Genomic DNA, 24,757 nt, shown 5'->3' with positions numbered 1-24,757 from the left:
TAGCAGAGTAACATGATGCAGTCGAGGGAAACCAGGTGACCGAGATTGGATCATTTAAAGCGTCATTGTGTTTAAAACCGGACGCCCTCTGACACACAACAAGGTCATTATTCTGATGAGATTTACTGAAGGCAAGGTAAGAGCAGGACAGTAGTCAGGAGCAGATTATTTATTAATCTCTTCAAATCGACTATTTGTTTTTTTACATGAGTTACCATTACCATATCTGTCTATTTGGTTGGTGATTTGCTGTGTTTGTAGATCACTTTTCACTTGCAATATGTTTTGTGTTGTTTTTGTTGTTTCATTGTCTTCTGTTGGTTGAACGTCAAATCAAGACGTCTTTTTATGGTTCAAAAAATCTTCCAAAATAAAATTTTCCCGACATCCGTGACGTTATCTGGCCCTTGTGACACACATAATCATATTTGGATACAATCCATGTACAAGACGCATTTTAAAGCTGGGTGAAAAGGGGGTCATTGTGTTAAAATCTTCAAGATTATAACTTGGATTGTTTAGATATTCAAGATATTCAATTAACAGAGATATTAAAGAGAAATAAGTATTTGAGAGGCTTTGACATTAAAATATTGGGATTTTTTTTTATAGCCGTGCTAGCATCAAAACTTTTTCGGATGGTAATATCAGCTCACCAAACTGAAATATTACTAAAATACTTGAACATTCATGGTTCCCAGATGATATATCCCAATAGCTCTGTTGATCCTCTGACTTTTCCTGTAGGGCCACCATGAGTTTGACTTTTGTGGTTTTGGTAGAAATATCTCAGCGATTGTTGGATGGAAGGACATGACTTTAAATTACGGACCTACTACTGAACAGTTGATCAGTTTTTTTATAACTTTTTTTTAATCGTCTCAGCATTAATATTTGTGTTGCTTGCATGTGCGTGTGGTCTGTTCTTGTGTTAAGCTAGTTTTTAGTATCATGTTCTCGCACATATAAACTGCCCTGAGGCTGAATAGATGGAGTGAAATGAGGAAAAATGGATGGTTTAATTAAGAGAGCTCCTATCTGAAAGAAAATACTGATTTAAAAAATCCCCCAGATTAAATACTGTGAACATATTTATTCTGAAAATAACTCTCAGTTTAGTTTAAAGACATTGGAATGTGGCTTCATTAACTTTCTATAAGTAAATGAGCTGATGTTTGTTTTCACATCTTATAAACACACACAGTGAGGAGGCGGACTTGGGGTCAGTTTGGCTTTTTATCAACACATTTCCACACAGATGTGGTTCAATCACATTGGTGAAATTTATGCAGTTGTATTTCACAATAAAAGCAGAGCCCTAATGTTTCTGCATGAAGGCTAAAAGGGTAAGAACACCATTTTTCATTAGGGAATGGGATTACATAACCTCCCCATGTTGGTTTCAGGGAAACTCCTCGGAATAATTCAAAACATATGTTAGCCATTCAAAACTTTCAAATAACCCTGGAACATCGTCACTTTTGCCTGTGGCTTTGTGTTTGTTACTGTTGCACCAAGTGAACTGGCTACACATGATGCAGTAAAGAGCTTTTTAAACTCTTAGGAACAGAAATACAGAAAACAATCCAGATCAAATGCTCTGTTAGGCCAAGGTGACCGCATACCAAAATGTTTAAAAGACAGTCACTTAATTTCCTGAAATCTGGGCAATTTTATGAACCAATTTGCCCTTTTTTTAAATCAATTTATGCTGGAAATTTCACGTTACTAATGGGCTTTTAAATGCTTTATATCTGTGAATGCTGTGGACAGTACTTTATACACAGTACTCAAGCCAAATCCCAAATAAATCTGTTGGGATTTGTGTTATTACTGTGTGACTGGGCTTATTTTAAGCTTGTGATGTGTGTCATCATGGCAAAAGAAGGTTCTGACTAGTTTGCCAGGTGTTTATACATCTGTCTGGCTGTCTGTGGACAGATTTTGTCACTGAGATAGCGTCACAACCGTACAAGATGCAGTCACAAAACTTTTATGGGTGTGTTGTTTTTGTCTAAATGAAGGCAGAGTTTGAAGATGAATGTGGTTCATGTAAGGGAAGTGGGAAGGGGCCATACACATACCTATTTAACTGAGGTTTTTGTGGATCAGTATTGTGCTTGTTGACAGAGGCTGCTGCTAAGTAAAGCCTTTGCAGCAGTCAGGGTGGATTCTAATATTGAGATGTTTCTACAAGTTTTCTTTAAGAAGCAATATGAAGATATTAAAGGAAGACTATTGGGGCCTCCTGGCTGAGCTACTCACAGAGAGGAAATTACCTTTGAGGCTTTAGACTAAATCTGTGAAAAAGTTCTTGAAGGAACACACAAGACCAAATTCACACACTCTTTCGGTTTGTGGTTTTGTTGGTGCCGACATCACTCAACCTAGCTAGACTTCCTTATTTTCTAGACGACCACAGTTTAGTCAGCTGAGGTGGTTGTTGGAGGACAGACAATGGCTTCACTCTGCTGTGTTTAGTACATGATTTACTTATGCTTATCTTGAACATGTCAGATGGCAGATTGTCCATTTATCTACAAACCTTATTAACATGCATAGCTGAAATGAGCATTAACTGATTATTCAATGGACAGAGAATTTAAAACTATTTGCAGTATTTATCAACCATTTTGGGGGTGGAAGACCTCACTATAGACTCTGGTAACTTGTAATTATTATTATTTAAACATATTACCTGATTTACTGATCATTGCCAAGTGCCATGTAAACTAAACAGAAATATCCTGCGGCCTTATGTTAGTCTGCTTTGCTATTCTTTTTATTGTTATCTGTAAATACCAACCACTGTCAGATCTTGCTGTGTAAATGGAGGTTTCACCTTTCATTGTGCTGTGTAATGAATGCAGGGACACAACTTCAAACAGCACTGTAGAGAGCCATGGCTGAAATGCACTCGTGACTTAAATCAACTTTTTTTGTACAAGAAGTCAGGAGTATTTAATAATATATTGTAATTATTTGATCCTGCACAGTACAAAAGTTGAACTTAATATAGGCTACAAGCCCCAGGGAGTGTCACAAAATCCAACAGATCAGTGCCGCTCCCAAGGGCTTGTAGCCTGCGACACGTCTGACACGACACACATGAGGCAGATGCATCTCACTTAATCACATGGGTGTCAGACTGCCAGGCAGTCCACCTGCAGCTCAGGGATCTGGTGACAGCTGCTGAAATTGCTTTATCCAGGCTTATGTAACAACAGGGACTTTCAGAAACAACATAGATGATACATGTTTTACATGTTTTGCCCTAAATTTGTAAAAGCGAAAGAGTTCTGCACAGCCACAGAGGTGTTTTCACGATTAGACGTCTTCTCACGACTTTGTGGGTGTTGACAGACTTTGATTGACTTCTTCCTGCACTCTTTTTAGTTTTGTTGCACCTGTTACATTGGGACAGCTTATACCTTTACCATTTGTTTAGTATATTGACTCTGGTGTCAGATGTTTGTGCATGATTTGGATTGTATCACACAGTCCCATAATTATCTAGATTTTTTGTTTCAGTTTGTTAAAAACTCAATGTCTTACCTCATTTGTGGGTCTCACATCATTTAAAAATCCAGCAGCAAGAGTTTTTCCATAAATAGTGCCCCCTCATGTCTATATAAAAAGTGCTGATAGTCACCATTAATCAAGTTTAGCTCACAAGATTTATAAAATTATTCTAAAATTCCTTCTCTGATTATTTTTCGTACAAGTGCTCATCAACATTGTTAACCTGGAGCATGCTTTTGTGGATCTGATGGCTTCAGCAGATGGCCTCTGGGGTCCAGACAGTCAAGCAAACAAGAGGAGCAGGTCGCAAATAGTCGAGGTCTAATGAGCTGGTATCAGTAAACTGGAAAATACAGCTGGTGCCGTCTCACGCAACAATAGAGAGAGAACAATCGAGTAATGGATTTCAAATGGGCAAACAGGATGTTTAATGGACAGAACCACACCATAGAAAACACGGTAATGGCAGTGCTCCAAAATCTTAAAAAAATAAGACCTCGTCCTCAGTTAACTCTGTTTGATTATCTTCCATATCAGGACAGACCAACAGGATGGCTGACAGCCTCTGATAAGATAAAAGGATGGGCCAGGATGATGACTGATAAGGATGATCTTTAAAAAGGAAAAAAAGGGAAAAAAATAAGTGAAGAGAAGAGAAAATCTATAGATGGACGTGAGCCCACTGCAAAACATGAACAGAAGCAGAAGTGCTTTAACAGCTGAGACTGTCAGCAGGGAATTCAGATTTCCTTAACTGATTTAACAGGCGATCTCATGCACTCAGGGAACATACCAACACAAAGAAAACATATCTGATTGCAAATGCACACAGTTACACACATGCAAACTATATGGTAAGTTTGAATCATAGTGCATGCACCATGTTTACTGCAAAGTATTGAGGACATGAAACCCCAGAACAGCACATATGCTGGTACAGACTGTACCCTCATAAACCAGCGGAACAACCAGTCAGATGTAACAGCATGTTCTATATAACATTTAACCTCTTAGAAATACACTTAATGTAATCCATTTATGGTAATTTATTTACAAGTTAAGGCGAAGCCACTTTTCCTTGGTGGGAAAGGACAAAGAAAGATGTTTGATGCATGACTTGGATTTCATTATGCAGTCCCACAATGAGCATGATTTTTTATTAACTTAATATGAAACATCTCTGAAAAACAATGTAACAATAATGTAAACAAATTTAAAGGCCACTAGATTAAACAGTTATTGCTTAAAGAACTTTCCAATAACTACACTAGAAGAGAGCACAGACCTGGACAAGGCCAATGCCGCATTTACACCGGATGGGCTAATTTCCCCCAGTTGGAAAGTCATTCCTCAAACTTCTGTGAGTTTTAAATTGAAAGTGAGTTTTGATAGCTGTTCCCAGTAATTTCTTGACAAAAGAGGAAGGAAACAGATCAGATGAGCCATGAAATGTGTGCCAAAATTTCTGTGGACTTTCAGAGTTATTCCGACATGAGGGGGGAATTGACGTCAATTTTCCCAGTCTGAAACTCATATTCCCGATTATTCTGACAGCACATAAATGCAGCATAAATGCCCTTTTTCACAATGTTAACTCAAGTGGAATGTTTTTATATGGTTTAACTTAATGGGTTCTTCTTTGGTGCATGCTATATAATTTAACCAAGTTTCATGAAATTCAGGTCAGTAGTTTTTCTGTAATCCTGCTAAACAAACAAACAAACCCAACAAAAACATAACCTCCATGACGGTGGGAGATTATTTTAGTGAAACAACCTGTTTTAGTTTGACTAAGGCTCATTTCTGCTTTTGTTTTATAGCTTTTAAAACCCAAATGAAATCAAAACTGATTTCTTATGTTTAAATGATTAACCGTTGCGTGTAATAAAAAACTTGTATCAAAATAAACTATCTACTTAAAGGTGTATAAAATTTGGTCCGACATTATAATAATGTTAATGTAAGCGGATGTTGCTGACCTTCCTCCTGACGTGGGTTGGATGCTGCCCTACTTTGGTGACCAGGCAATTCTGTAACATGTCAGACATAGAGGGTGGTGTTTTTCTAACTTCCTCAGAGTATAATTGGGAGTGACAGTAGTTGGGTGTTGATGAATAACAATACATTTCAAAATTGGCAGCAAGGCACGCATTAAAAGAAGGCAACTCTCTGAAACCCTGCCTTCTTAAATAATGGTGAAAAACACTGATTGGGATGTGGCCCAGAGGTTAAACATACACAGAGTTTCCACCCTAAAGAGTGCAACAGTTTTCTGTCAACGTGAGTGTGGTTTTAACCTTTAACACCAGCTCTCCACCCTTTTCATCAAGTCAACAATGTAACTACATGTTAAACTCAAGCAAAACCTCCACAAATATGTAGAAAAGAAAGGCATGCATGCTCACACAGTCCTCCTCCTCATATGTACAACAAAATCTGAACTTTGTATAATTCCAAAATTTTCTGAGCATTCATTGGAAGAACATTAAGAATTCACTGTTGGACAAAATTATTGATGGAAACTCCTACTTTGTTTCAAAGCTTGTTTCAGATTCTCTCATTTACATAAAATAAATGATCACGTTTGTTTGTCCTTGCTGAAGTGAATACTGACACTACTGAAACACAATAGATGTTATTGAGCTTTATTTACCAAAGCAAGAACATAAAAAATAGTGAGGGATACATCTGAAGCTGAAGGAATGATTTCAGCTACAAATTATAAGCCACTAAATCTCAAATACAGTTGGCAACGTGGTTTCATTTTTTAGATAAGTTTGTGCCCAAAACCTAAGTCTTTATTAACATTTAGTACATACCAAACTATTGATATATGAGCGTTGTAAAGACTGAAGAGGTGAAAATGATTTATATGGCTGCAACCCACCAAGAGTGACTTTAAGGCCAATTTTGAAGTTGATGGACTTCAACTGAAGAGGTGAATCCTATAATAGGCTGCTGCAAACTTAGTTCTTGTCCTTAAATGCACCACTGGATTAAGAGGAATTCATTGTCTATGCAGCAGCAGATTTGTGCATCATCCATCGTGACAGGGATTTCATACTGCTTGACCCTTGCAGGCCACTCACACTCTGTTAGGAATCTGGAGGTAAAGATGAAGAGGGACTTCACTCTCACAGACCTCCCTGAGGAGTTTTTTCTTTGTTTGCCTGTCTTCGCTGCTTCTGTCCCAAACCTAAATCCCTCTAAACGGAGCCAGGCCTCAAAATTCTTGATCCCAAATGGGATTTACTTCACTCTCCCTGTGTCTCCTGAGCCATTTAGGGGTTGAAGAGGCCATCCATTGGAATTCCTTTTTCTACCGTTGTCCTCTTAAATCTCAGTATGTGGCCAGAAAGCCACTTCCAGCCCATTCATGTCATGCCCTCCGCCTCTCCCTGAGCTCTCCTCTTATGCCACAGATTTAACAGGATATTCTCAAATTAGACATGTATGATGTTTATTTGTACATAAACTTTGTTCTAAAAATGGCATGAGAGAGAACTGTCTGGGGTCAGCAGGAAGTGAAGGAGTTCATGACAGATCTTCGGTTGACAATGGAAATCTATACAATTACGCAACAAAAAGGAGGTCATTGAATTTACCTCTAGCTTCTTGACAATGACTACATTTACATGCATGTTGCACTATTGTTCCTAATATGACAATATTCACGATTTGATACAGGTCATGTAAACAATATATATTCCATTTGGATATTCTGAATTAGGGCTTATTTAGAAAGTAGCATTTCCGATTAAGACATGGGTTTTAGCAGCATTATTTGTATACAGCGCATTGTACACAATCCAAATAGCCAACAGAATGCAAAGTCGGAGTACAGATGCATGCTTAAAAGAAATGCTCATATTTCTGGACAGAAGATGAAACACACCTGCTTTCAAGCATTATTAAATACTTGGATGTCAATGTTTTAGTGTTTTTGGATATGCATAGATATTGCAAGGCCAAATGTTTCAACATGGTGGATTAGGGAATGAAACAGGGAGGCTGTGTTTGTACGGTCAAACAAGTTCATCAACCGTATAAAACAGAGAAGCAAAATAGCAGAAATGGCTACAGCTGTTCCACATATCCATATTGAATGGTGTCAGTCCCCATCAAACACAGCCAAGATTATATAAACAGGAATGTTAGTGGAATTAACATTTAAGCTTAGTAGCGTTCTCTTTTTCAGAAAGAAGGAAAAAACTGAATATGCATGTAATCATATTCAATGTTTTCCAAGCTACTGTTGGAATACTTATCAGGTTGATCTGACTTGTTGTTCAGCTTTTGCAGACTAAAAATGGCTCTATTGGTTGCTGGCAGTTATATTGTCACACAGGTGCCTCATAAAAATCAGTTAGTGGTCACACCTGCACTTGTTGAGCTACTGTTGACAGTTGTCAGACCACTTTGGCTTTCTTAATTTTTTGCTCAAATTTCATGTGTCTTTTAAAGTGTCTGATAAAGGAGGTGTCAGGTACAAATCACCTCTTTTTTTTAAATTTTAAATTCGGTTTCACTGATTCCCTCTTTTTCCTCTTAATACCTTCAACAAGGAGGTTATGTTTTCAGTCTGGTTGGTCTGTTTGTTTGTTTGTTTGACAGCAGGATTATAGAAAAAACTATTGACCTGATTTTTATGAAACTTGGAAAAAAAGAGAAGCATGGGTCAAAGAAGAGGGAATTTCTTTTTAGTGCAGATCCAAATTACAGGGCAGATACACAGATTATTGTTTTACTTTATTTACATCGCAAGATAGGACATTTGTGCTGCATTCATGTGGTGTTAGAATAATCGGAAAAATTATAACACTAAGCAATAAAACATGTTGTTAAAAATAAATATGTGGTTTAATAAGCTCATGGATACAACTAAGTCAGAAGAAGAACTTCATTACTCTGGAAATATGACCATCAGAGGAGCATGTGAATGCATCTTGGGCCTTGGCAGAGGTCTGCGCACTCTGGGTGCCATTCCTGGATTCTTTGTGTCTCTCTTCTCTCCGTGGAAAAACCCGGTCAAGGCTGTGGCCTTCTACACCGGGAAGCTGCTCATTGACTTACACCCTCCGGCTACACAAGACAGAAAACAACAAAATGTAGAGAGAGACAGAGAGACAGAAAGAAGATGTAGGGGCACACTACAGGAAATAAAGAGATTTAAATTGCTATTGATGGACATGAAATGTAGCTTTGTGTCTTTACACCAGCAGAGAGAGAGACAGAAGTCCCTCAGTCCTCTGTGGCCCAGCTCCTCCTCGTTGAATTTGGGTTAGTGAGGAAGCAGCCAGAATCGCTCTGCTTCACACATGGTTTCTGTCCATAACCACAGCAGGCTTTTTTTAGACCGAGGGGGAGACAGGGTGTGGATGGCTGTGTACCTACCACGACTATATGAGCAAACAGCTGGGACTAATGCTTAGTGTCCAGACTCACCAAAAAAAACTTGTCCGTAAACAACGCCTCGGCATGGCGGCTCAGACAGGCTCAAGTGTTATGATGAAATTATACATTGGTGTCAGTTCTTGCAGACACTTGAGAAAACAAGTTGTACTCTAGAGGCAGTAAGAGAGAATTGTAATGTGTTTACTTTGTCTTTTCTCAGCCAGATTTACAGCGGGACATTGTGTTACATAATGGTATCAATTGATTGCACATTTTTGCTGATGTAAGCCTCTTGTTCCATCTCATTTAAAGGAAAATAATTCTAATGTGTGTTATTTCTTTTTATAAGGGGTAAACTTTACAGCTTTGTGTCAGTTTAACATAGTGCCATGAATACAAGTCCCCTCAGGCACACTCTGTCTTGTGTTGCTTTGTTCTTGAATAAATGCCTCAGACTTTAGACACTGTCAGCGTTGACCTTCAGCCTAGATGCATGTGCTGTCCTTTCAGTTGGAAAAAAACTGTGGTTAAATGTGAATAATGCAGAATTTTCATGATCCATGGTACAGTTTAAAAGCAGCTACCTCCGTGCCTGTTTACACAGCATTTTTTCCTTTTCATTCCTGAAAACAAAAGTTTATCTGTGAATCAATCATATGTTTGTCAATTATTGTGCCATGCAACTTTGGGAGAATTCTTTCATTGTGCTTCTGAATTAAAAGCACTGAATGAATAAAAGCAGCACATCTTTTTCAAGTTATTTGATGGCAGCTGCTACACACAAAAAAATAAACTGTGCAATCCAACTGAGAACAGCAATTAATTCCAGCAGTCTTCTTTTATGTTTTTGAGGAGAGCAGCTAAAAATGTGTCTCCAGTGTAAGAAAGTGGTTGTATTCATTTCTTCCAGTGATCATCTACTGCACAAGATAAGGCTGATAAAAAGTTATATGAATAAAATATACAATATAATAATATACAAAATAATAATTACAAAAAGTTTTATTAATATTTAAATATTAATGGTACAGTCAGAACTGGATCCAGACAGCCCTGCATGTACGTTGGTGTTTATTTCCGTGCACACAGGCATCTGTTTGAGAGTCAGTGGGGAAGCAAGTTGTTTGACGGTGAGGGGAAAATTCATGATCAAAAACAAAAGTGCAAATTGAGTCAACTGAGAAAGAACCAGTTTCAGCAACCAAAAGCTGAAGTCATGTTGCCACACTGGTCAGTGTTCTGTAGGCTAAGTAAAAGTATATATTGGTAAAGTGACATTTAATGGGCCCACAACAGCTCAAATTTGTAAGATACAAAAGATACAGAATTTTAATTAGGCCTATAGTTATAAAGGTAGTGGTGGACTTGAAATCACAACTTGCTGCAGCTTTGATGTACCACATCCTCAGTGGGCAATTCTGTTGATGTGTCAGTTAGGGGATTATTCATCACCAAATATGGTTCAGAAATAGTCTAAGAGTTGGCATACTGCTACACATCTAGAAAATCATGCGTAGCAGATGACATTTTAGTGTCATCCCACATTAAAATACCCTACTATGAAATCCCCCCCGCCTCCTCTAGTGACGAGGGAATGATTGCTTCAGGGATAATCAGAAATCCTACGACTAGAAGTTCAGGACTGTCGAATCACAAACCACAAAAGGTTACCGCATATGTTTGGATGGTTTTATACTCAGTTAACAGTACTGAAAAGATCTTGCTTGTGGTATTTGCTTATTTTAGTTTTTGAATAAGCATACTTTTAAAGGAAAATCGAAAATTCAACAATTGTCTGCAATTCACCATTTCACTACAATATATTTAATCATCATTACAAGATTCTTATTTTTGCTATACATGACCCATTTTTATCTTATTTTATGGTCTAAAATGTGTTCAAATAACTGTTCGGTTTTCACTTCTGCGGGTGAATGCTGACTTTTACGAGGAGCACTTGAATGTGAACGCGGGTGTTGATCGGTCCCCCTGCGCTGAGAGGGCACAGAGTGAATCAGACACAACAAGCCTCCACAGACTAATGATAAGGTAGGACATCTCACTGTACTCAATTAAAGGCATTGTTGACTGACTTAAAGCTACTAACGACCGGGGTGAACCGTTATCTGAATAGCGGCTGTTTAGAGTTAAAACGGACGATTACAGACACATTTGCTGTTAAAATAACGTTATCGGTCACTCGTTCCACATGGCATTCTGACTTCTCTCGGGTGGGTTTTTGCAGATTTTTTACGATTTCGTGGCTCGTTTTTGTGGTCTTTAACTCATCCTAAATGGTAGAAATTAAGACAAGGGTGCCGGTGTTGATGCTGGACGCCAGGCAGCATGTCTCCTTTGTTGACTGGGCTGTTTAAATTTAGCGCCAACTTCAAGCTTGGTCAGTTGAGCCAAGCAGTGTAGGTAACTTACATTAGCTAGACCGGTTAGCTAGCCGGCTGAGGATTAACTACCGTTACAGTTAACCACAGCGGTGTCGCCAATATCAATTAGCAGCCTTACGGAAAACATAAGACTAAAAAAACGTGGTTTGTATACTCTAATTTTACTGGCAAATCATCGGTCATATGACTGCAATTAATTTCTAATGTTCTGCCTTATTATGGTTAATTTTCTGCTCCCAGAAAACATCCATATCCTCTAATCGGCAGCTAACGTGTAACACAGAACACTTGCTCTTAATGTGAATAAGTCAAATTGTGAACGTAAGTAAACTCCTAAATGTTGCACCTTGTGTCTAAATTAAATGATTAATGTTGGAGATCAAGCTCTTGGTTAAATCTCAGTATATGGTGGCGAGAAATCATGTGGCGCAGGGAAAGCACGTGTGACTCCCAGCTTTTAATAAAATCTTCCGTGGTAACACGTGGTGAGATACTGTTAACAGGACCTGGCAGTAGAGAAAGTTAAGAAAGGAGCTCATTGTAAGCTTTTTAAGCTTGTGTGGTTTTGACAGCAGACACTTGCATTCCTGCTGTAGCGTGGGTAATAAGGTGAATCGGTCATACACAAATGTGTATGTAGGTCACTAGTAGTCACTGTAATATTCTTTTAGTTGCTTAAAAGGTGTGTTTGACTTAAGTTAAATTATAATGACACTGAGTTGTATATTTCTCATGGTTATGGTTGATATTTTAATGGTTTTAGGGACTAGTTTTGTCGGATTCTTCTGAAATGTATTATAGGATTACTATGCTTCCTCTAAATGTCAAGGGATCTCTCTGACTGTGTGTTTCCTGGCTTGACTCCATGTCACACGTGTCTGTGCTATTTGCGACTCTGTTGACCCTGTAGCAAGAAGAAGAACACATCAGAATGGGGGCTTTGTTTTCCACTAAACAGCTGATGGGATAGCATCGACCCACCCCTGGGTGCACATGAGCATCTGCCTTATAGGAGTGGGAGTTGGGTTTTCTCATCCGTTTCCGGAGTTGAGATTCACATTTAATTCATTATCTATTGCTGACAGAATACAGCATTTATCGCTTTTGGCTGGTGGTAACTCCTCGTGTTAAGATCAAGTGATTCAAAAATGACTCATCAAAGGATTCCTGAGGTCCTTCTAGTCTTACTCATTTAAACCAATCAGTGCTGACTGTAGAGTAGTCATGGGGATAATTGTAGTTGCTATCGGCAGTTCATCAGTCAGCTATTATCCAGACCACTCAAACCAACTAAAGTCACAGGCAGCTGGGGACGGGTTTTGTTGCCTCTCTGAGTGGCGGGAAATGATTTGGGGTGTAAAGGGGCAGGTCTGCGTGAAGACAATGAATATGGAGACCTTTCATGCCCCTCCTTCTTGTGGCATGGATAAGATTTTGTTTTCTTTGCAGAGTTTTCCCCCAGGATTTATCTTAATGCCTGTCTAATCAGTGTCTCACGAAAGTCGTTTTTCCTGTCTCTGTGCCATTGTTTCCTGCTTTTATTAGTATTGTCCTGGTGAGACAAAGCATGGCAATCTCTGTGGTTCACACCCCTGCACAGACATGTGTCTGGGTGGAAGTTGCTTAGGTGCAAATCACAGATGTGAATAACTTCTTACGCATAACTTTACTGCTCTGAGTAACAAGCAGAAAACACAAACTGTAGGTAAAGATTTTATTACATTTGTATCAGGAAAAAAGTTGAGGAAAAGGGTATTGTTTGGAAAGATGCAGCACCCTGTTTTCATTGAGATGTTCATGCTTCCTCAAAACTATGTTTGCAGCAGTGTTGGTTTACAGTGTAGAAGTTTGGAAAGTGCTTCATTTTAAATTTAAATTTCTGTGTGGATAATTGAGAAAATACATTTTCGGTCTCTGATTAAATGGCATTTAATCCATCAAGAAAAAAGGCTTAAGTTAAATTTGAAGTGAATGTATTTAAACTGCTTAAAATATTAATGCAGTGTCATCTCTTTGTGATGAGCCATCTGGTAGAGTGAGAACAGCAATTTGAGCCAGGCTAAATATTGTTTTGATTGACTTTCTGAACCCCAGCTTCCCATAAAATAAAGGCCCAGTCAGTGTTGTTAGGGGTTTGTTTGAGTTAATTTTATCAGTCGCTATGCCTCTTTGTCAATCATTAGGAACCCCAAAGTGTTACCTAGGCCTGCTGCGTCTGCTTGGTGTGACTGAATACCCAAATGCCTCTCTGTCCATGTGGAAGTGATGAGGTGACTATGTATTTGTCCACCTGTCAGGGTCCTGCTGTTCACAGCCCATGTTCCCTGAATTGAGCTTTGGTTCGGATTGAGATGTTGTTTAATCTGTGGATCTGTTTTACTCATTAATTTTTTTTTTTCATTTGGCCAATCGCATAAAGCCAGTGGCTGACATGAAAGGCTTGTGTGGACAAGTTTAATGTGTGCCTACTGACTGTGAGATCAGCTTCCCACCAAACCACAGTATATGCATGTGATGGGAAGTTGTTCAATGTTTAGGCACTGCTGCATTTGCTGCCAGGGTGACTGACTGCAAATGTCATCACGAGTCAGATCGACAATACATGGCCTACTTACATTTAAAGGCAACCACAAAACTATTAGTGCAAATTAGTGGTTGTTAACTTGTGCCTGCAGGTGTAGATGAATGATTACTACTGTTCAATGAACATACAAATTGAATTACAATGGTTTTAAATGAATACTAGACAGAAAAATATAAATATTTCCGGCTTTACACTATGTTTACACCCATGCACACAAATTCTCAGAATTTTCTCCATGATCTTATATTTTAGAGAAGCTTGCATCTTTTCTTTGTAAGATTAGGTAACGTTCCAGTCTTTCTGTTGTTGTATTCTCAGTTGTCCTGAAATATTTAATCTGTTCTCTTCAGGCTGCCTGAGGACAGAGTCAGTAATGCTGTCCTTGTAAGACGAGCAGGAGGAACTGCAGTGTGAAATGGGAATCCAGGCTGTAAAAGTCAATGTACTGCAACGTATCTGTAATGTGTTCTTGGATGTTCGTTTTCAGGCCGCGGAACAAGCTGCGTTTTTATGTACGTGTGTGTCTCTGTGTGGGTCATTCTAGGAATAATGTGAACTTGGAAACATGTTGGATATACATGTGAACAGTTTTGCATAGGAAGCCAGAGTTAGTAAGGGTATTCTGATCGAAGTCCTACATAATGTCTTGCCACTGAAACCCACTCCCCAAAGACTGATGCAGGAAAATAATAATTCTTGCTTGCTGATGTTTACACTGTAGTGGTGCAGAATGTCATTTTAGGATTAGAGATTTTGAGTTCTGCAGTACTTTGCAGCTACTGATGTGAGAAATTCAGTTTTCCTTGTCCCAGTTGTCTGGGAGTTTTGCTGTTGCTAGCTACTGAAGTAATAGCATTCAGGTTGTATCTCATTTGTGACATAATCTCTAATTAGATTCACATCCTGAGCAGCAAATTCTGGCTTTGGTGATAGTTTAAGCAATGCTACATTCAGTGGTGTGCATTATGAAGTCTTGAACGTTTTTGTAAATTTGCACAGTTGCCAAATTTTATTCTATATATTTGAATTGTGGGCAATTCACTGCCTGGTTTATAATTTTTTTTTGTGTGAAATTTAACAACATTATGGCCACTGCTGTAAAAAGACAAACCTCCCTGTTATCCATTTACTCTGGGTAATACCTAGAATGGCATTCCAGTCTAATATGGGGCAGAGGAAACATTATGACTTTGATCAGAGTTCTGGCCGTCTATAAGCACTGGGAAATGACCTCAAGGAAAGAGGTTAGTCTTCCTTTGCCTCATCATATGACCAGCTTCTAACTATTCTGTGTGCGTCAGCCTGGGAATAAAGGCAACCCTGTTAGAGAGGCATGCTGATACAACGAAGAAAATGCACTCTTTTTTTTCTATTAAGATTTACCCTTATGTTTAAGATATAGGTTTCACTTTCCTGTTTTTCTGGTTCTTTTCCCTCTGGTTATGTCCATTCCAGTCACTGTCACTAATATTCTGACTAGAAATGTGTTACCTTCATGACACATGGGTTATCAGCTTCTTTTCATCTGCAATGAGCACAACTTAAAAACCAAAACCAAAAAAGAGAGTTCAATAGAGTTTTACCAATAGCAACTATGCTTGTGGGAAGCAGTGAGGCCCCATGCAGGAAGTGTACGTTTTGCAAATTATAACAATATGTGACCAGGTTTTCAAGTTGCATCATTAAAATTTTGCACACAATTTAGACTATGGCAAGCAGACTAGTCTGAACTGGTCCATTTTGGCAAGATTTGAGCCATATTTTTTACCTTGACAGTAGAGGAAACAATAAATTACCGTCACTCCTGCTAAATCCTTTTCCATTGGAGTGGCGATTGTTGGAGTTGGATGTCGCTAAGAGGCCAGCTAGTTAAAGTGTCAGACTGATGCCAAACTGGAGTTGGTACCACTCTACAGACTGCAAAGTGCCTGTGTGGCTGTGTGTGTGCTGGGCAACATTTCAACACCAGGCAACTCACGCCAGCTGGCCCGTTTTGATGACATGTTAGTTTGAAAGAGGCATACTTTACAGAAATCTGGGACATGGCCGAGCCCGTGGGTTTTAAACTGCAACTCGTAGTGGTATGTGTAATACCATTGGCTAGGATAAATTTCGGACGATGTTGTAGGATTTGACTGTGCGCCATCATGAAAACTAGAGGGAGAGAGAAAAATAATGCAAGAATGTGTTAAATTCTTCTTTGGCTTAAATGGACATTAAAAACTAGTTAAGGCATCGTCAAGTGTGCATAGCAGGTGACACCCAAGACAAGCTGGAGACTGACAGCTACTTTGGGGTTTAGACCCAATTCAAATTTTTCTTCTTCTGGTGATAAAACCACCTTTGCAAGGCAACAGCAGTGCACCAAGCTTCTGACCTCCGAGCAGTGATCTCGCCAATTTATCAGTCAGGTCGAATTTTTTCTGGTCTTGTGATAAATTTACGTGCAAGCAAGCGCGCATGGACTTGTTTAACAAATACAGTCTGTCTGTTGGGCTTTTGTCCTATCTCCTGTGCCATACGTTACAGACCTTTCTCCTAGACAGTTGTTTATCAGAGTTAGACTCCACTCGATCAGTATGTTTTAGATGCATGATACTGAATGGGCCATAGTGTGTGTGCCCCCCCCTTCATATAGAGCAGTCTCTGTCCTTACTGAGAGCACACTCATGACCAGTCACATCAAACATGGAAATGTGCATTGCGTGACCTGTGTGTCCTCGTGCATCCAGTAGAACAAAAATGGGAAGCCACTCATAGAAATATTGATACATAGCAGCACTAGTGGTCAAAACTCTGCAAGGTGCCGTCTTAAAACCTCTGTAACCTCGGCATATAAAATTGTGCTTCCGATCAATCGGTACATTTCATTTAGAGCTGTTGTGTTTCAGTGCTTATGATTGATGTATTTACTGACAACACCTAAACTTTCCCATGTGTTGTTTAGCTTGATTTGATGCCAAATTGCTCTGTTTTTCAAGGAGGAAGTGTCTTGAAGAGAAGTGACTCTGTTTGGATAAGGTGTCACACAGCTATCTGAGCACATGTCTTCCATCAGGTCCAGGGGAGAAGATGCTAGGACAGAGGGGAGAGATAGTGTTGGATTAGTTAAGGTTGGAGAAGTGAGATAATTCAAGGGAAACAGGAGTGATGGGAAGTAATAAAGGGGCTTTGGAGAAAGTAGGACAGGAAAATATGAGTTGCACAATAAAAGCCATGGGAGCAACAGATGTGAAAATAATGATAGAAGCCCGGAAGAGGAACACCAGATGAAATGAGGTGAGAAATTAGTAGGCAGTAGAAAACATGAGAGGAAATGTAGGAAGACATTAAAAATGGGTTTACAGATTGAAAAATAGGACAGTGGAACAGATGGGATTGTAAAGGCAAGAGACTGCAGAACATTGTGGGACTACGTCATTTAAAAAGCAATCCTTCATGTTTTCTTCCTCGCTGTTATATTTGCTTCGCAGCACTCTTAACATAGAATTTGTTTCTTCAGTTCTTATAGGAATCTTGCATTATTTAATTGAAACTATTGTAATCGAGTGGTTGATCTTTCCATAAAGTTTCTTGCAGGCTTAGAATGTAAAAGTATGTAGGAAGGGTCGAGGGAAAAGGGGAGTTTGATCTAAAGGGAAGAGGGAGGGATGGACACTGAGATGCTAAGAGGGGCAGGTCCAATGGGCAGCAGACAGCTGGGTGTCAACCTACTAAACGTCGGTACGGTATAAAATGAAGCATGCAGAGCTTGTTCGGCCTTTGCTTTAGTTGTGGAGGAGTCTTTTGTTCCTGATTGAAATCTGCTGTAAGTACATTTTCTAAAAGTGTTTTTCTTTTATGGTTGATTAGGGCAGAAAACTTGCTTCACATGTATTTTTACTTTATAGTGCATATATGAGGAATGCTTTGTGAGGTGAAGCATGTGTTTCTGACCCACGTGAAGGTTGTCTTGTGAGTTTCAAGTGTTATGTAACTTGTGGCAAGATTTCTTTAAATTGTGTTTGCTCGAGCTTTTAATCACTTGTCGTTCTTGTAGCTGGTTTGTCTCACGCAGCAACATGAAAATTATAAAGCTGGGTTGTTGGTGTGTAATAAAGTTTGAGGTTTTCTACCACTGGTGCTGGCATGGTGCCACTGGATATGAGGCAACATGTCTTTAAACTAAACCTGAATGTCTTAACAGAATTGTATTATTTAATGTTAAAATGAAATTATGCAGCATGTTTATTAGATTTTTTTTGTCCCACACCGGGCCAGGCTCATTAAAATATCTAAATGTAGAAGGAGAGACACATATGGCTGCTGATGATAATAAATGTGCTGCCAAACTGTTTACCACTTTGGAAACGTATATTTGTTATCTGTGTGTTTCAGACCTGGTGCCCCCTGATCAGACCTTGACTGAGCACGTGCCTCCAACTGTCCAACAAGAAACATGACGGCAATCAATGCACCTCGAGACAAGTAAGAGAAAGTCTTATAAAGGAAGGAAAAAAAAATATTTTTTTAAGGACTATAAAAGACTTTTTAGTGTCAATATGCTATTTTCAGTTTCTGTTTTAGTTGCAGTTTGTACAAAAATAGATTTGGACGAGGCCCAGTGAATAAATTCTCCATTGTTTGTTTATATTAAGTTGAACATCTCCATTGATGTCCTTTCATGTGAACTTCCTTTTGTCTCTTTCCCAGATACAATGCAGTATGGATCATTTTCTTCATCCTGGGCTTGGGAACCCTCTTACCGTGGAATTTCTTCATGACAGCAACAATGGTAAAATAAGCAGCATTTAAAAGAAAATGTTATCTTGTGAATATGAGAATATTTGCAGTTAATCCTCCAGATTAACAGACAGATGGCTGTGAAAGGAAGAGCCCTGTTGGTGGCCGCGTGGTTAGTCATTAGTTAATTAAAAGGTTAAGCTCCACCTAAGAAGGTCCCCTAACTTTAAGAAAACAAGGATTGTTTGTTTACCTCCAAAACCACCTGGTTTCACTCAGGATGGCAGAGCTGACTACAACCAGGTGGGATCCCCAGCCATTCTTTCTGAGCTTTAAGGGGTTAACTTCTTAATGTGGAATTCCAGTTTCATTGTCCCGAGGGTGATAATTTGGACCCACCCTCGGGATAATTTTTGCTGAAACTCAGATAGCTTAAAGTGCTTATTTACTTTACAAAGGAAAGTAGAAATGCCACTTGGATAAACAAGAGGAGCTTTAAAAACATGGACCAGACATATACTAGACTATCACTATATGGCAAATGTTAATCACGTTAGCTTGACATCTACGTTTGTAGTAAATTTGTAAATTCAGCCAATTTTGAGTTCTTGTAACTTGTAAACATGTTTTCATTTGTGCATCATTTATGCACATAAAATGGTTAATCCAAGTAAATTTTCACCTACTTGTTGTTGAATCACACTGAGCTAAAAGTAGTGGCATCTGAAACAAGTGTTGTTCCAGTGATTTAATTTACTTATGTGAAGATGTGTTTCTAATATTTAGTCCACTCCTTCACTGATTATAAATGGGCTGGACAAAATATTACAAACGCCTCTCAGTATTGGCCCGTTAGGATAGGATAATTGGTAGATGATTTAGTTTCCTGATTTGCTACAGAAAATCAAGTTCTAGGATGTACGACTATATGCCCACCTACATGTCTGCAAGTTACATTCATGTGACTCAAACTTGTGACTCCATACTCAGTGCATTATCATGCACTGCTGCTGTTGAGTTGCAAGAGCTGATAACCATTGTAATAAATGCTCCATCCTTTTCTTTAGTACTTCACAAGTCGGCTGAAGGACCAAGAAACTGCCCCCTCCTTAAATCTGACGGTAAATGGGACTTTGGAGGGAACAGATGATCGAAATGTGCTGGAGTCAAAGTTTAACAACGTGATGACGCTCTGTGCCATGGTGCCTCTGCTAATCTTCACCTGCCTCAATTCCTTCCTGCACCAGAGGTATCCACCCTGCTCCATACTGGTTCACACACACCCAAAAAAATAACAACATAGAAAACTGTAGAATGATGTAACGTGCAGGCTAGTATGTACACTTCTCCACCCACAGGAAGCTATACGTTAAAGCCTAAAGGACAAAATATGAAATTTGATAACACAGCACATTGTGGACCTTTTACTTTTCCCGTTCTTTCTGCCTACCCTCCTCCTTATCTGTGCCCCTTGGTCACCGCACCCCACCACAGGTAACATGATCCTGTTATGTGAATGTATGTCTCCAGTATGTTTGCTTTAATTAGAGTCGGATTGAGAGAGATCTGGGGTGGACCCCAACCACGGCTGACTCTTCCTGCACAAACACACCCAGGAATGCTATTTATGTTTTCTATTTTTTTTTTTTTTTTAACCTCCTTGTTCTTTTTCCTCCTGCAGTCCCTCACTTCCTCAGTATTCTGACTATTCCTGCTGACCTTTTTTTGTCTATTTTCTACTTTTCAAAACACATAAAACATGTTTCCTTTTTTGCCCATTCTGAATTACAATGATACAATCTATTTTCCATTTTCCTCCACTTAATGTCAGAACAGACCTAAGCTTCCTCAGAAAAGCAATAGCCCTTTTACCATAGTAATCAGAAAATGTTTGTTTTTCTTTCTGTTAAACAATGAATCATAATCCACCCTTCCATATGCCCCTCTCTCCTGTCAGATTAAAAAAAAAAAAAACATATCCTGTTTTTCTCCCGTTGCCTATTTTCTTTTCTTTTTTTTTTAACACTTCTCCATTATATGAAGAATATAAATATTAGAAATTTTGTTTACTTGACATTTAAGTAATTGATTAAGAAAATTGGGGGTCCAAAATTTGTGGTGCATCTGTCACTGACTGGGAAAGTGAAGAAATGTATCAGTTGTGGGTGCTACTTTTTGACCCTGTTCCCAAATGTATATGGCTAATATTCGTAACTGGAGTTTGTGTTTGTAGTGTAAAAACAAAATGTTGTAGTTTAATTGAAGATTTCTCTGTTCTTACACTCAGGATTCCTCAGAAGCTTCGTATTTCTGGCAGCCTGACAGTCATCCTGGTGGTTTTCCTGTTGACAGCGGTGTTGGTCAAGGTGGAAATGGCCCCACTGCCCTTCTTCACCATCACTATGATCAAAATTATCTGCATCAACTGTGAGTTTGTAGATACAGTACCATTGTTACATACATGATTCTTCTGTAATCACTACAGGAAAGTCCCTCTTCATGAAAAAAACAAACAAAACTCAAACCTTTATCAAACGAATCAGCGCTCAGTCACAGAACAAATTGAAGTAATGTAGTTAACTGAACATTATGACCTCGTAAAGGGATTATTTTTGCAGGGCCGTTGTGTTGGACTGCATTGGTTTATCAAATGTCTTTATCTCATTTCCACGCGCAATGCATGCAAATGATTATACCCACATATTTTTGATCATCTGCATCCACTGTGCTGGGAAAACCCCTTCCATATGGACACACACACTTACTCACACACTTACCCACAACTCATACCACTCTGAGCTTCAGAACACGGTCTGTAATCTCACAGCGTTTGTTTATTTTCAATGACTCACTGAGCAGCAGGGATAAGCTCACCCCCCTCCTTTTCTCTGCCGGACTGGTCCTGACCCCCAGCAGGTCCTCATGAGGAACAGCCCATCGTGTTTGATTCAGAGGGGAGGGCATCGTGACCTCGAAGCTTTGATATTGACGTCGGCACATTCTTCTTAGTGGACACATGCTATAAGATGTCTGCAGCTAATTTAGCTCCAAAGTTCCTGTATAAACCATTATAATCCACTTATGATGCAAGTTTGTATGAAAAAGCCTTATTGGCTACCACTTTGTGTAAAGTGAGAGAAAGATAATAGTTATTGTAACAGTTATATCAAACAATTAATTTGCCTGTGACTGTTGCTGTGGGTCAGTGTGTTTTTTCTGTGTCGCAGTGACTTTAAAAAAAAAAAAAAAGTATACTAAATCCTAAACATCCTGTTCTTGTTCCCAGCGTTTGGGGCGATACTTCAGGGCAGTCTGTTCGGACTGGCAGGGATACTGCCTGCCTCCTACACCACTCCCATCATGAGCGGACAGGGGCTCGCCGGTGCCTTCGCCGCTTTCTCCATGATCTGCGCACTGGCCAGTATGTCAAACACACACACACACACACACACACACAGAGAGAGCTCTAGTATATCTCTTTTATATCATTAGATGTATTGATATACAATAGGTGAAAAAGTTACAAAATAACCTTACAAAACAGCAAACCTACCAGTGCTGTACATTAACTTTTCAGGAGGTGTAGCATTGGTGCAGGACAAGTTTTGTTTTGTTTTCTACTACAATGTCATTTCTAGAAATAACACTCAAATAGTGACAGAAAGTAACCAGTATGTTTATTTCTGTTTTGAAATTTTAAAACGTGCATTCACACCCAAATATGTTCCATATTAAATGTGTTAAATTATGGATTTAGTTACTGAAAGGTCAGCCAAATGTTCAGCGTTTTAACAATGCATTTAGCTGGCTGATGTTTGACTTGGAGCACCTAGACAGAATTATGAAAACAGAAATTGGCTCCTTGGAAGTCAGATTTGGCACTCTGTATTGTTTCTGTCAGATTTTGCTTTCTTTGTCTGCTGACTCTGTCACGCTCATGCTGTTTCACTGTTATCAGTTAGACTATAATCTAGCTTGTTATCAGTCAAGGAAAATTGGAAACCTTTGCTAGTTTCAGCTTTTCATTTGAATTAATAATTATAAAAAATAATAATTTGTTTCAGGCCTTGTAAAATTATTTAATCCTAACAATAATTATTTGAAATGTAATATGAAGAGAGGAATATGTAAGGTATAAGATTCAGTGTCTTGTCTTTGTCTGCAGGTGGATCAGCCCTGCAGGACAGCGCTTTTGGTTACTTCATCACAGCGTGTGTTGTTATCCTCCTGGCCATAATGTCCTACCTCGCTTTGCCCAGGATGGTAATTAATTAAGCTTCTTCTCTTTTTCTTTTTTTTTCTTTGAAAAAAAAAATTTAATTCTTCTTTGTGTTTTTTCATCATGAGGTATTTGTTTAAAACCTCTTTCAAACATACTCCAATTTTGCTTTCATTAAATTTGTACCTTTTTAGTTAATACTTTGTGAACTAGAGATAAGTGCTGTTTGCTTTTAGATAAGTGCTTTGTGATTGCTCTTGTGTAAAGTTCAATCTTTTTGTTTGCTATCAGTCCAAACTCTGTGGTCATCTGCAGTGAGAATGTTAAGCATCTCTAGGAACACTGTGTGCTCCCTGTATCATTTATTTTTGCTCATTACAGTTGTTGTGTTTGTTAACAGGAGTTTTTCCAGTACTACATAGAGAGTAATGGATCCAGACCCTCTGCTGATGAAGAGAATAAGATGGACTTGCTGAAAAAAGGTACATACAGTATGCTCACAGGCCTGCTCTGATATTCTGCTTCCGATTTCCAAAAATGTGAAAATTATAAAATCAATGACATCATCAACAGATACACAAGTTAGTCACTTGGGTGGCCATTGGCCATCAGATTTATATCTTCTGTTTTGTCAATTTGGTGTCTTTGATGGCACTGAATGCTAAATGTTGTCATGTTTCTATCAAGAGTAGTCTTTAGCTTACAAGAGTAGTCTTAAGCCCTGTGATTCCAGTTTTAAAAAAAAGAAAAGAAATAACCTTTCTGAATTGCACTTTGTGTCACGCTGTGTAGCCATAGTGTTTGCTCTCTTTACTACACACTGAGGATGGAGGCCAAGCCTACTAAAAATGTTTATTTCAGTTTGTGTTTTGGTGACAACTCGACCAGAATGAGTCTGTGCTGATAATGTGGGAGAATGTAATGAGAACCCTGTTGCATAATTTAAATCTTGAGTGTGTATACCCACTAAACTGTGTGAATGTTGGTCTAAACTTCATGTGTCACTTGACCAACATATAACGATAGAGAGGTGTGTGTTTGTTTCTCAGAAAGTGCAGCAGAGAAGCGACCGGTGGTGAGTCTGATGGAGGACGAGGCCAAACCCACCGTGTCAGTTTTAAACATCTTCAATCAGGTGAAAATGACATTTGCACATTGTAACACATAAACGCAAATAAAATCATTGTATATGCAATTAGATACTCTACTGTGACATATTCTTACAATTTAAAATTTCACTTCTCACTATTAAAATAACCAATAATAACCTCATCACTGGTTAGAGACCAGCTTCATTCGGATGACCCCCTAATGCATTTTACACTTTCTAACTACATGAATGAGATTAAAATGGTTACATTATATTGATCATGTCCATTTGTGCTGTCTCATCAGATCCGGGTAATGGCGCTGTCAGTGTGCTTCATCTTCACCATCACCATTGGAACATTCCCAGCTGTGACAGTGGATGTCAAGACAACAGTGGTAGATGAAGATAACCCCTGGAGTGAGCCCCTATTTTAAACTTCTATACAAAGCTACAGTAGCTAGTAAACCAATAGCACAGATCATCTGACACGAGAGGGATGAGGGAATCTGGCTTTTCTCCCTGTAGGTTTGCAGTGTAGCTCTTAAATGTTTGCAGTATTCTCAGAAAGATTTGACTCTGGGTCATGTGAATCCAAGCAGACTTTCTTTGGTGTTTTTGGATATTTTTCCAAGAATTATCTGATACTGTGACTGCTGTGAGTCCAAGCTGACGACCTCCATGAAGGAGAAGGCTAAAAAAAACCTTTTCAGCTCCACCGTTCAATCCCACAGAGGTTGGGTATTTGATATCGGTGTAATTTTTTTTTAAAGCAAGGATATTTGCAGTCTTGTTGTTAACAACGGCTTGTTTGTTCTGCTCCTTTT

At 38.9% G+C, this 24,757-nt stretch overlaps 1 protein-coding gene across 5 annotated transcripts in view; it reads left to right on the top strand.

Moving 5' to 3' along the window:
• LOC131993555 (equilibrative nucleoside transporter 1-like) overlaps positions 1 to 24,757 on the top strand; it is a 31,535-nt gene that overhangs the window by 2,401 nt on the left and 4,377 nt on the right. Inside the window, exons 1-10 of one of the 5 annotated variants that reach the window (XM_059359514.1) lie at positions 10,900 to 10,965; positions 18,280 to 18,369; positions 18,595 to 18,676; positions 19,692 to 19,873; positions 20,912 to 21,051; positions 21,911 to 22,045; positions 22,790 to 22,887; positions 23,244 to 23,325; positions 23,893 to 23,978; positions 24,239 to 24,350. In XM_059359514.1, coding sequence (XP_059215497.1) covers positions 18,341 to 18,369; positions 18,595 to 18,676; positions 19,692 to 19,873; positions 20,912 to 21,051; positions 21,911 to 22,045; positions 22,790 to 22,887; positions 23,244 to 23,325; positions 23,893 to 23,978; positions 24,239 to 24,350 — 946 coding nt within the window. In that variant the 5' untranslated portion in view covers positions 10,900 to 10,965; positions 18,280 to 18,340. Of the gene's footprint in view, positions 1 to 10,899; positions 10,966 to 10,990; positions 11,148 to 11,617; positions 11,640 to 17,661; positions 17,711 to 18,279; positions 18,370 to 18,594; positions 18,677 to 19,691; positions 19,874 to 20,911; positions 21,052 to 21,910; positions 22,046 to 22,789; positions 22,888 to 23,243; positions 23,326 to 23,892; positions 23,979 to 24,238; positions 24,351 to 24,757 lie in introns of those variants that run through there. The other 4 variants (XM_059359516.1, XM_059359518.1, XM_059359515.1 and 1 more) reach the window with 4 other exon arrangements.

Source organism: Centropristis striata, chromosome 20 (genome assembly GCF_030273125.1).
Source record: "Centropristis striata isolate RG_2023a ecotype Rhode Island chromosome 20, C.striata_1.0, whole genome shotgun sequence".
In the NCBI taxonomy this organism is placed as follows: domain Eukaryota; kingdom Metazoa; phylum Chordata; class Actinopteri; order Perciformes; family Serranidae; genus Centropristis; species Centropristis striata.
This window is presented reverse-complemented; position numbering and strand designations above follow the sequence as displayed.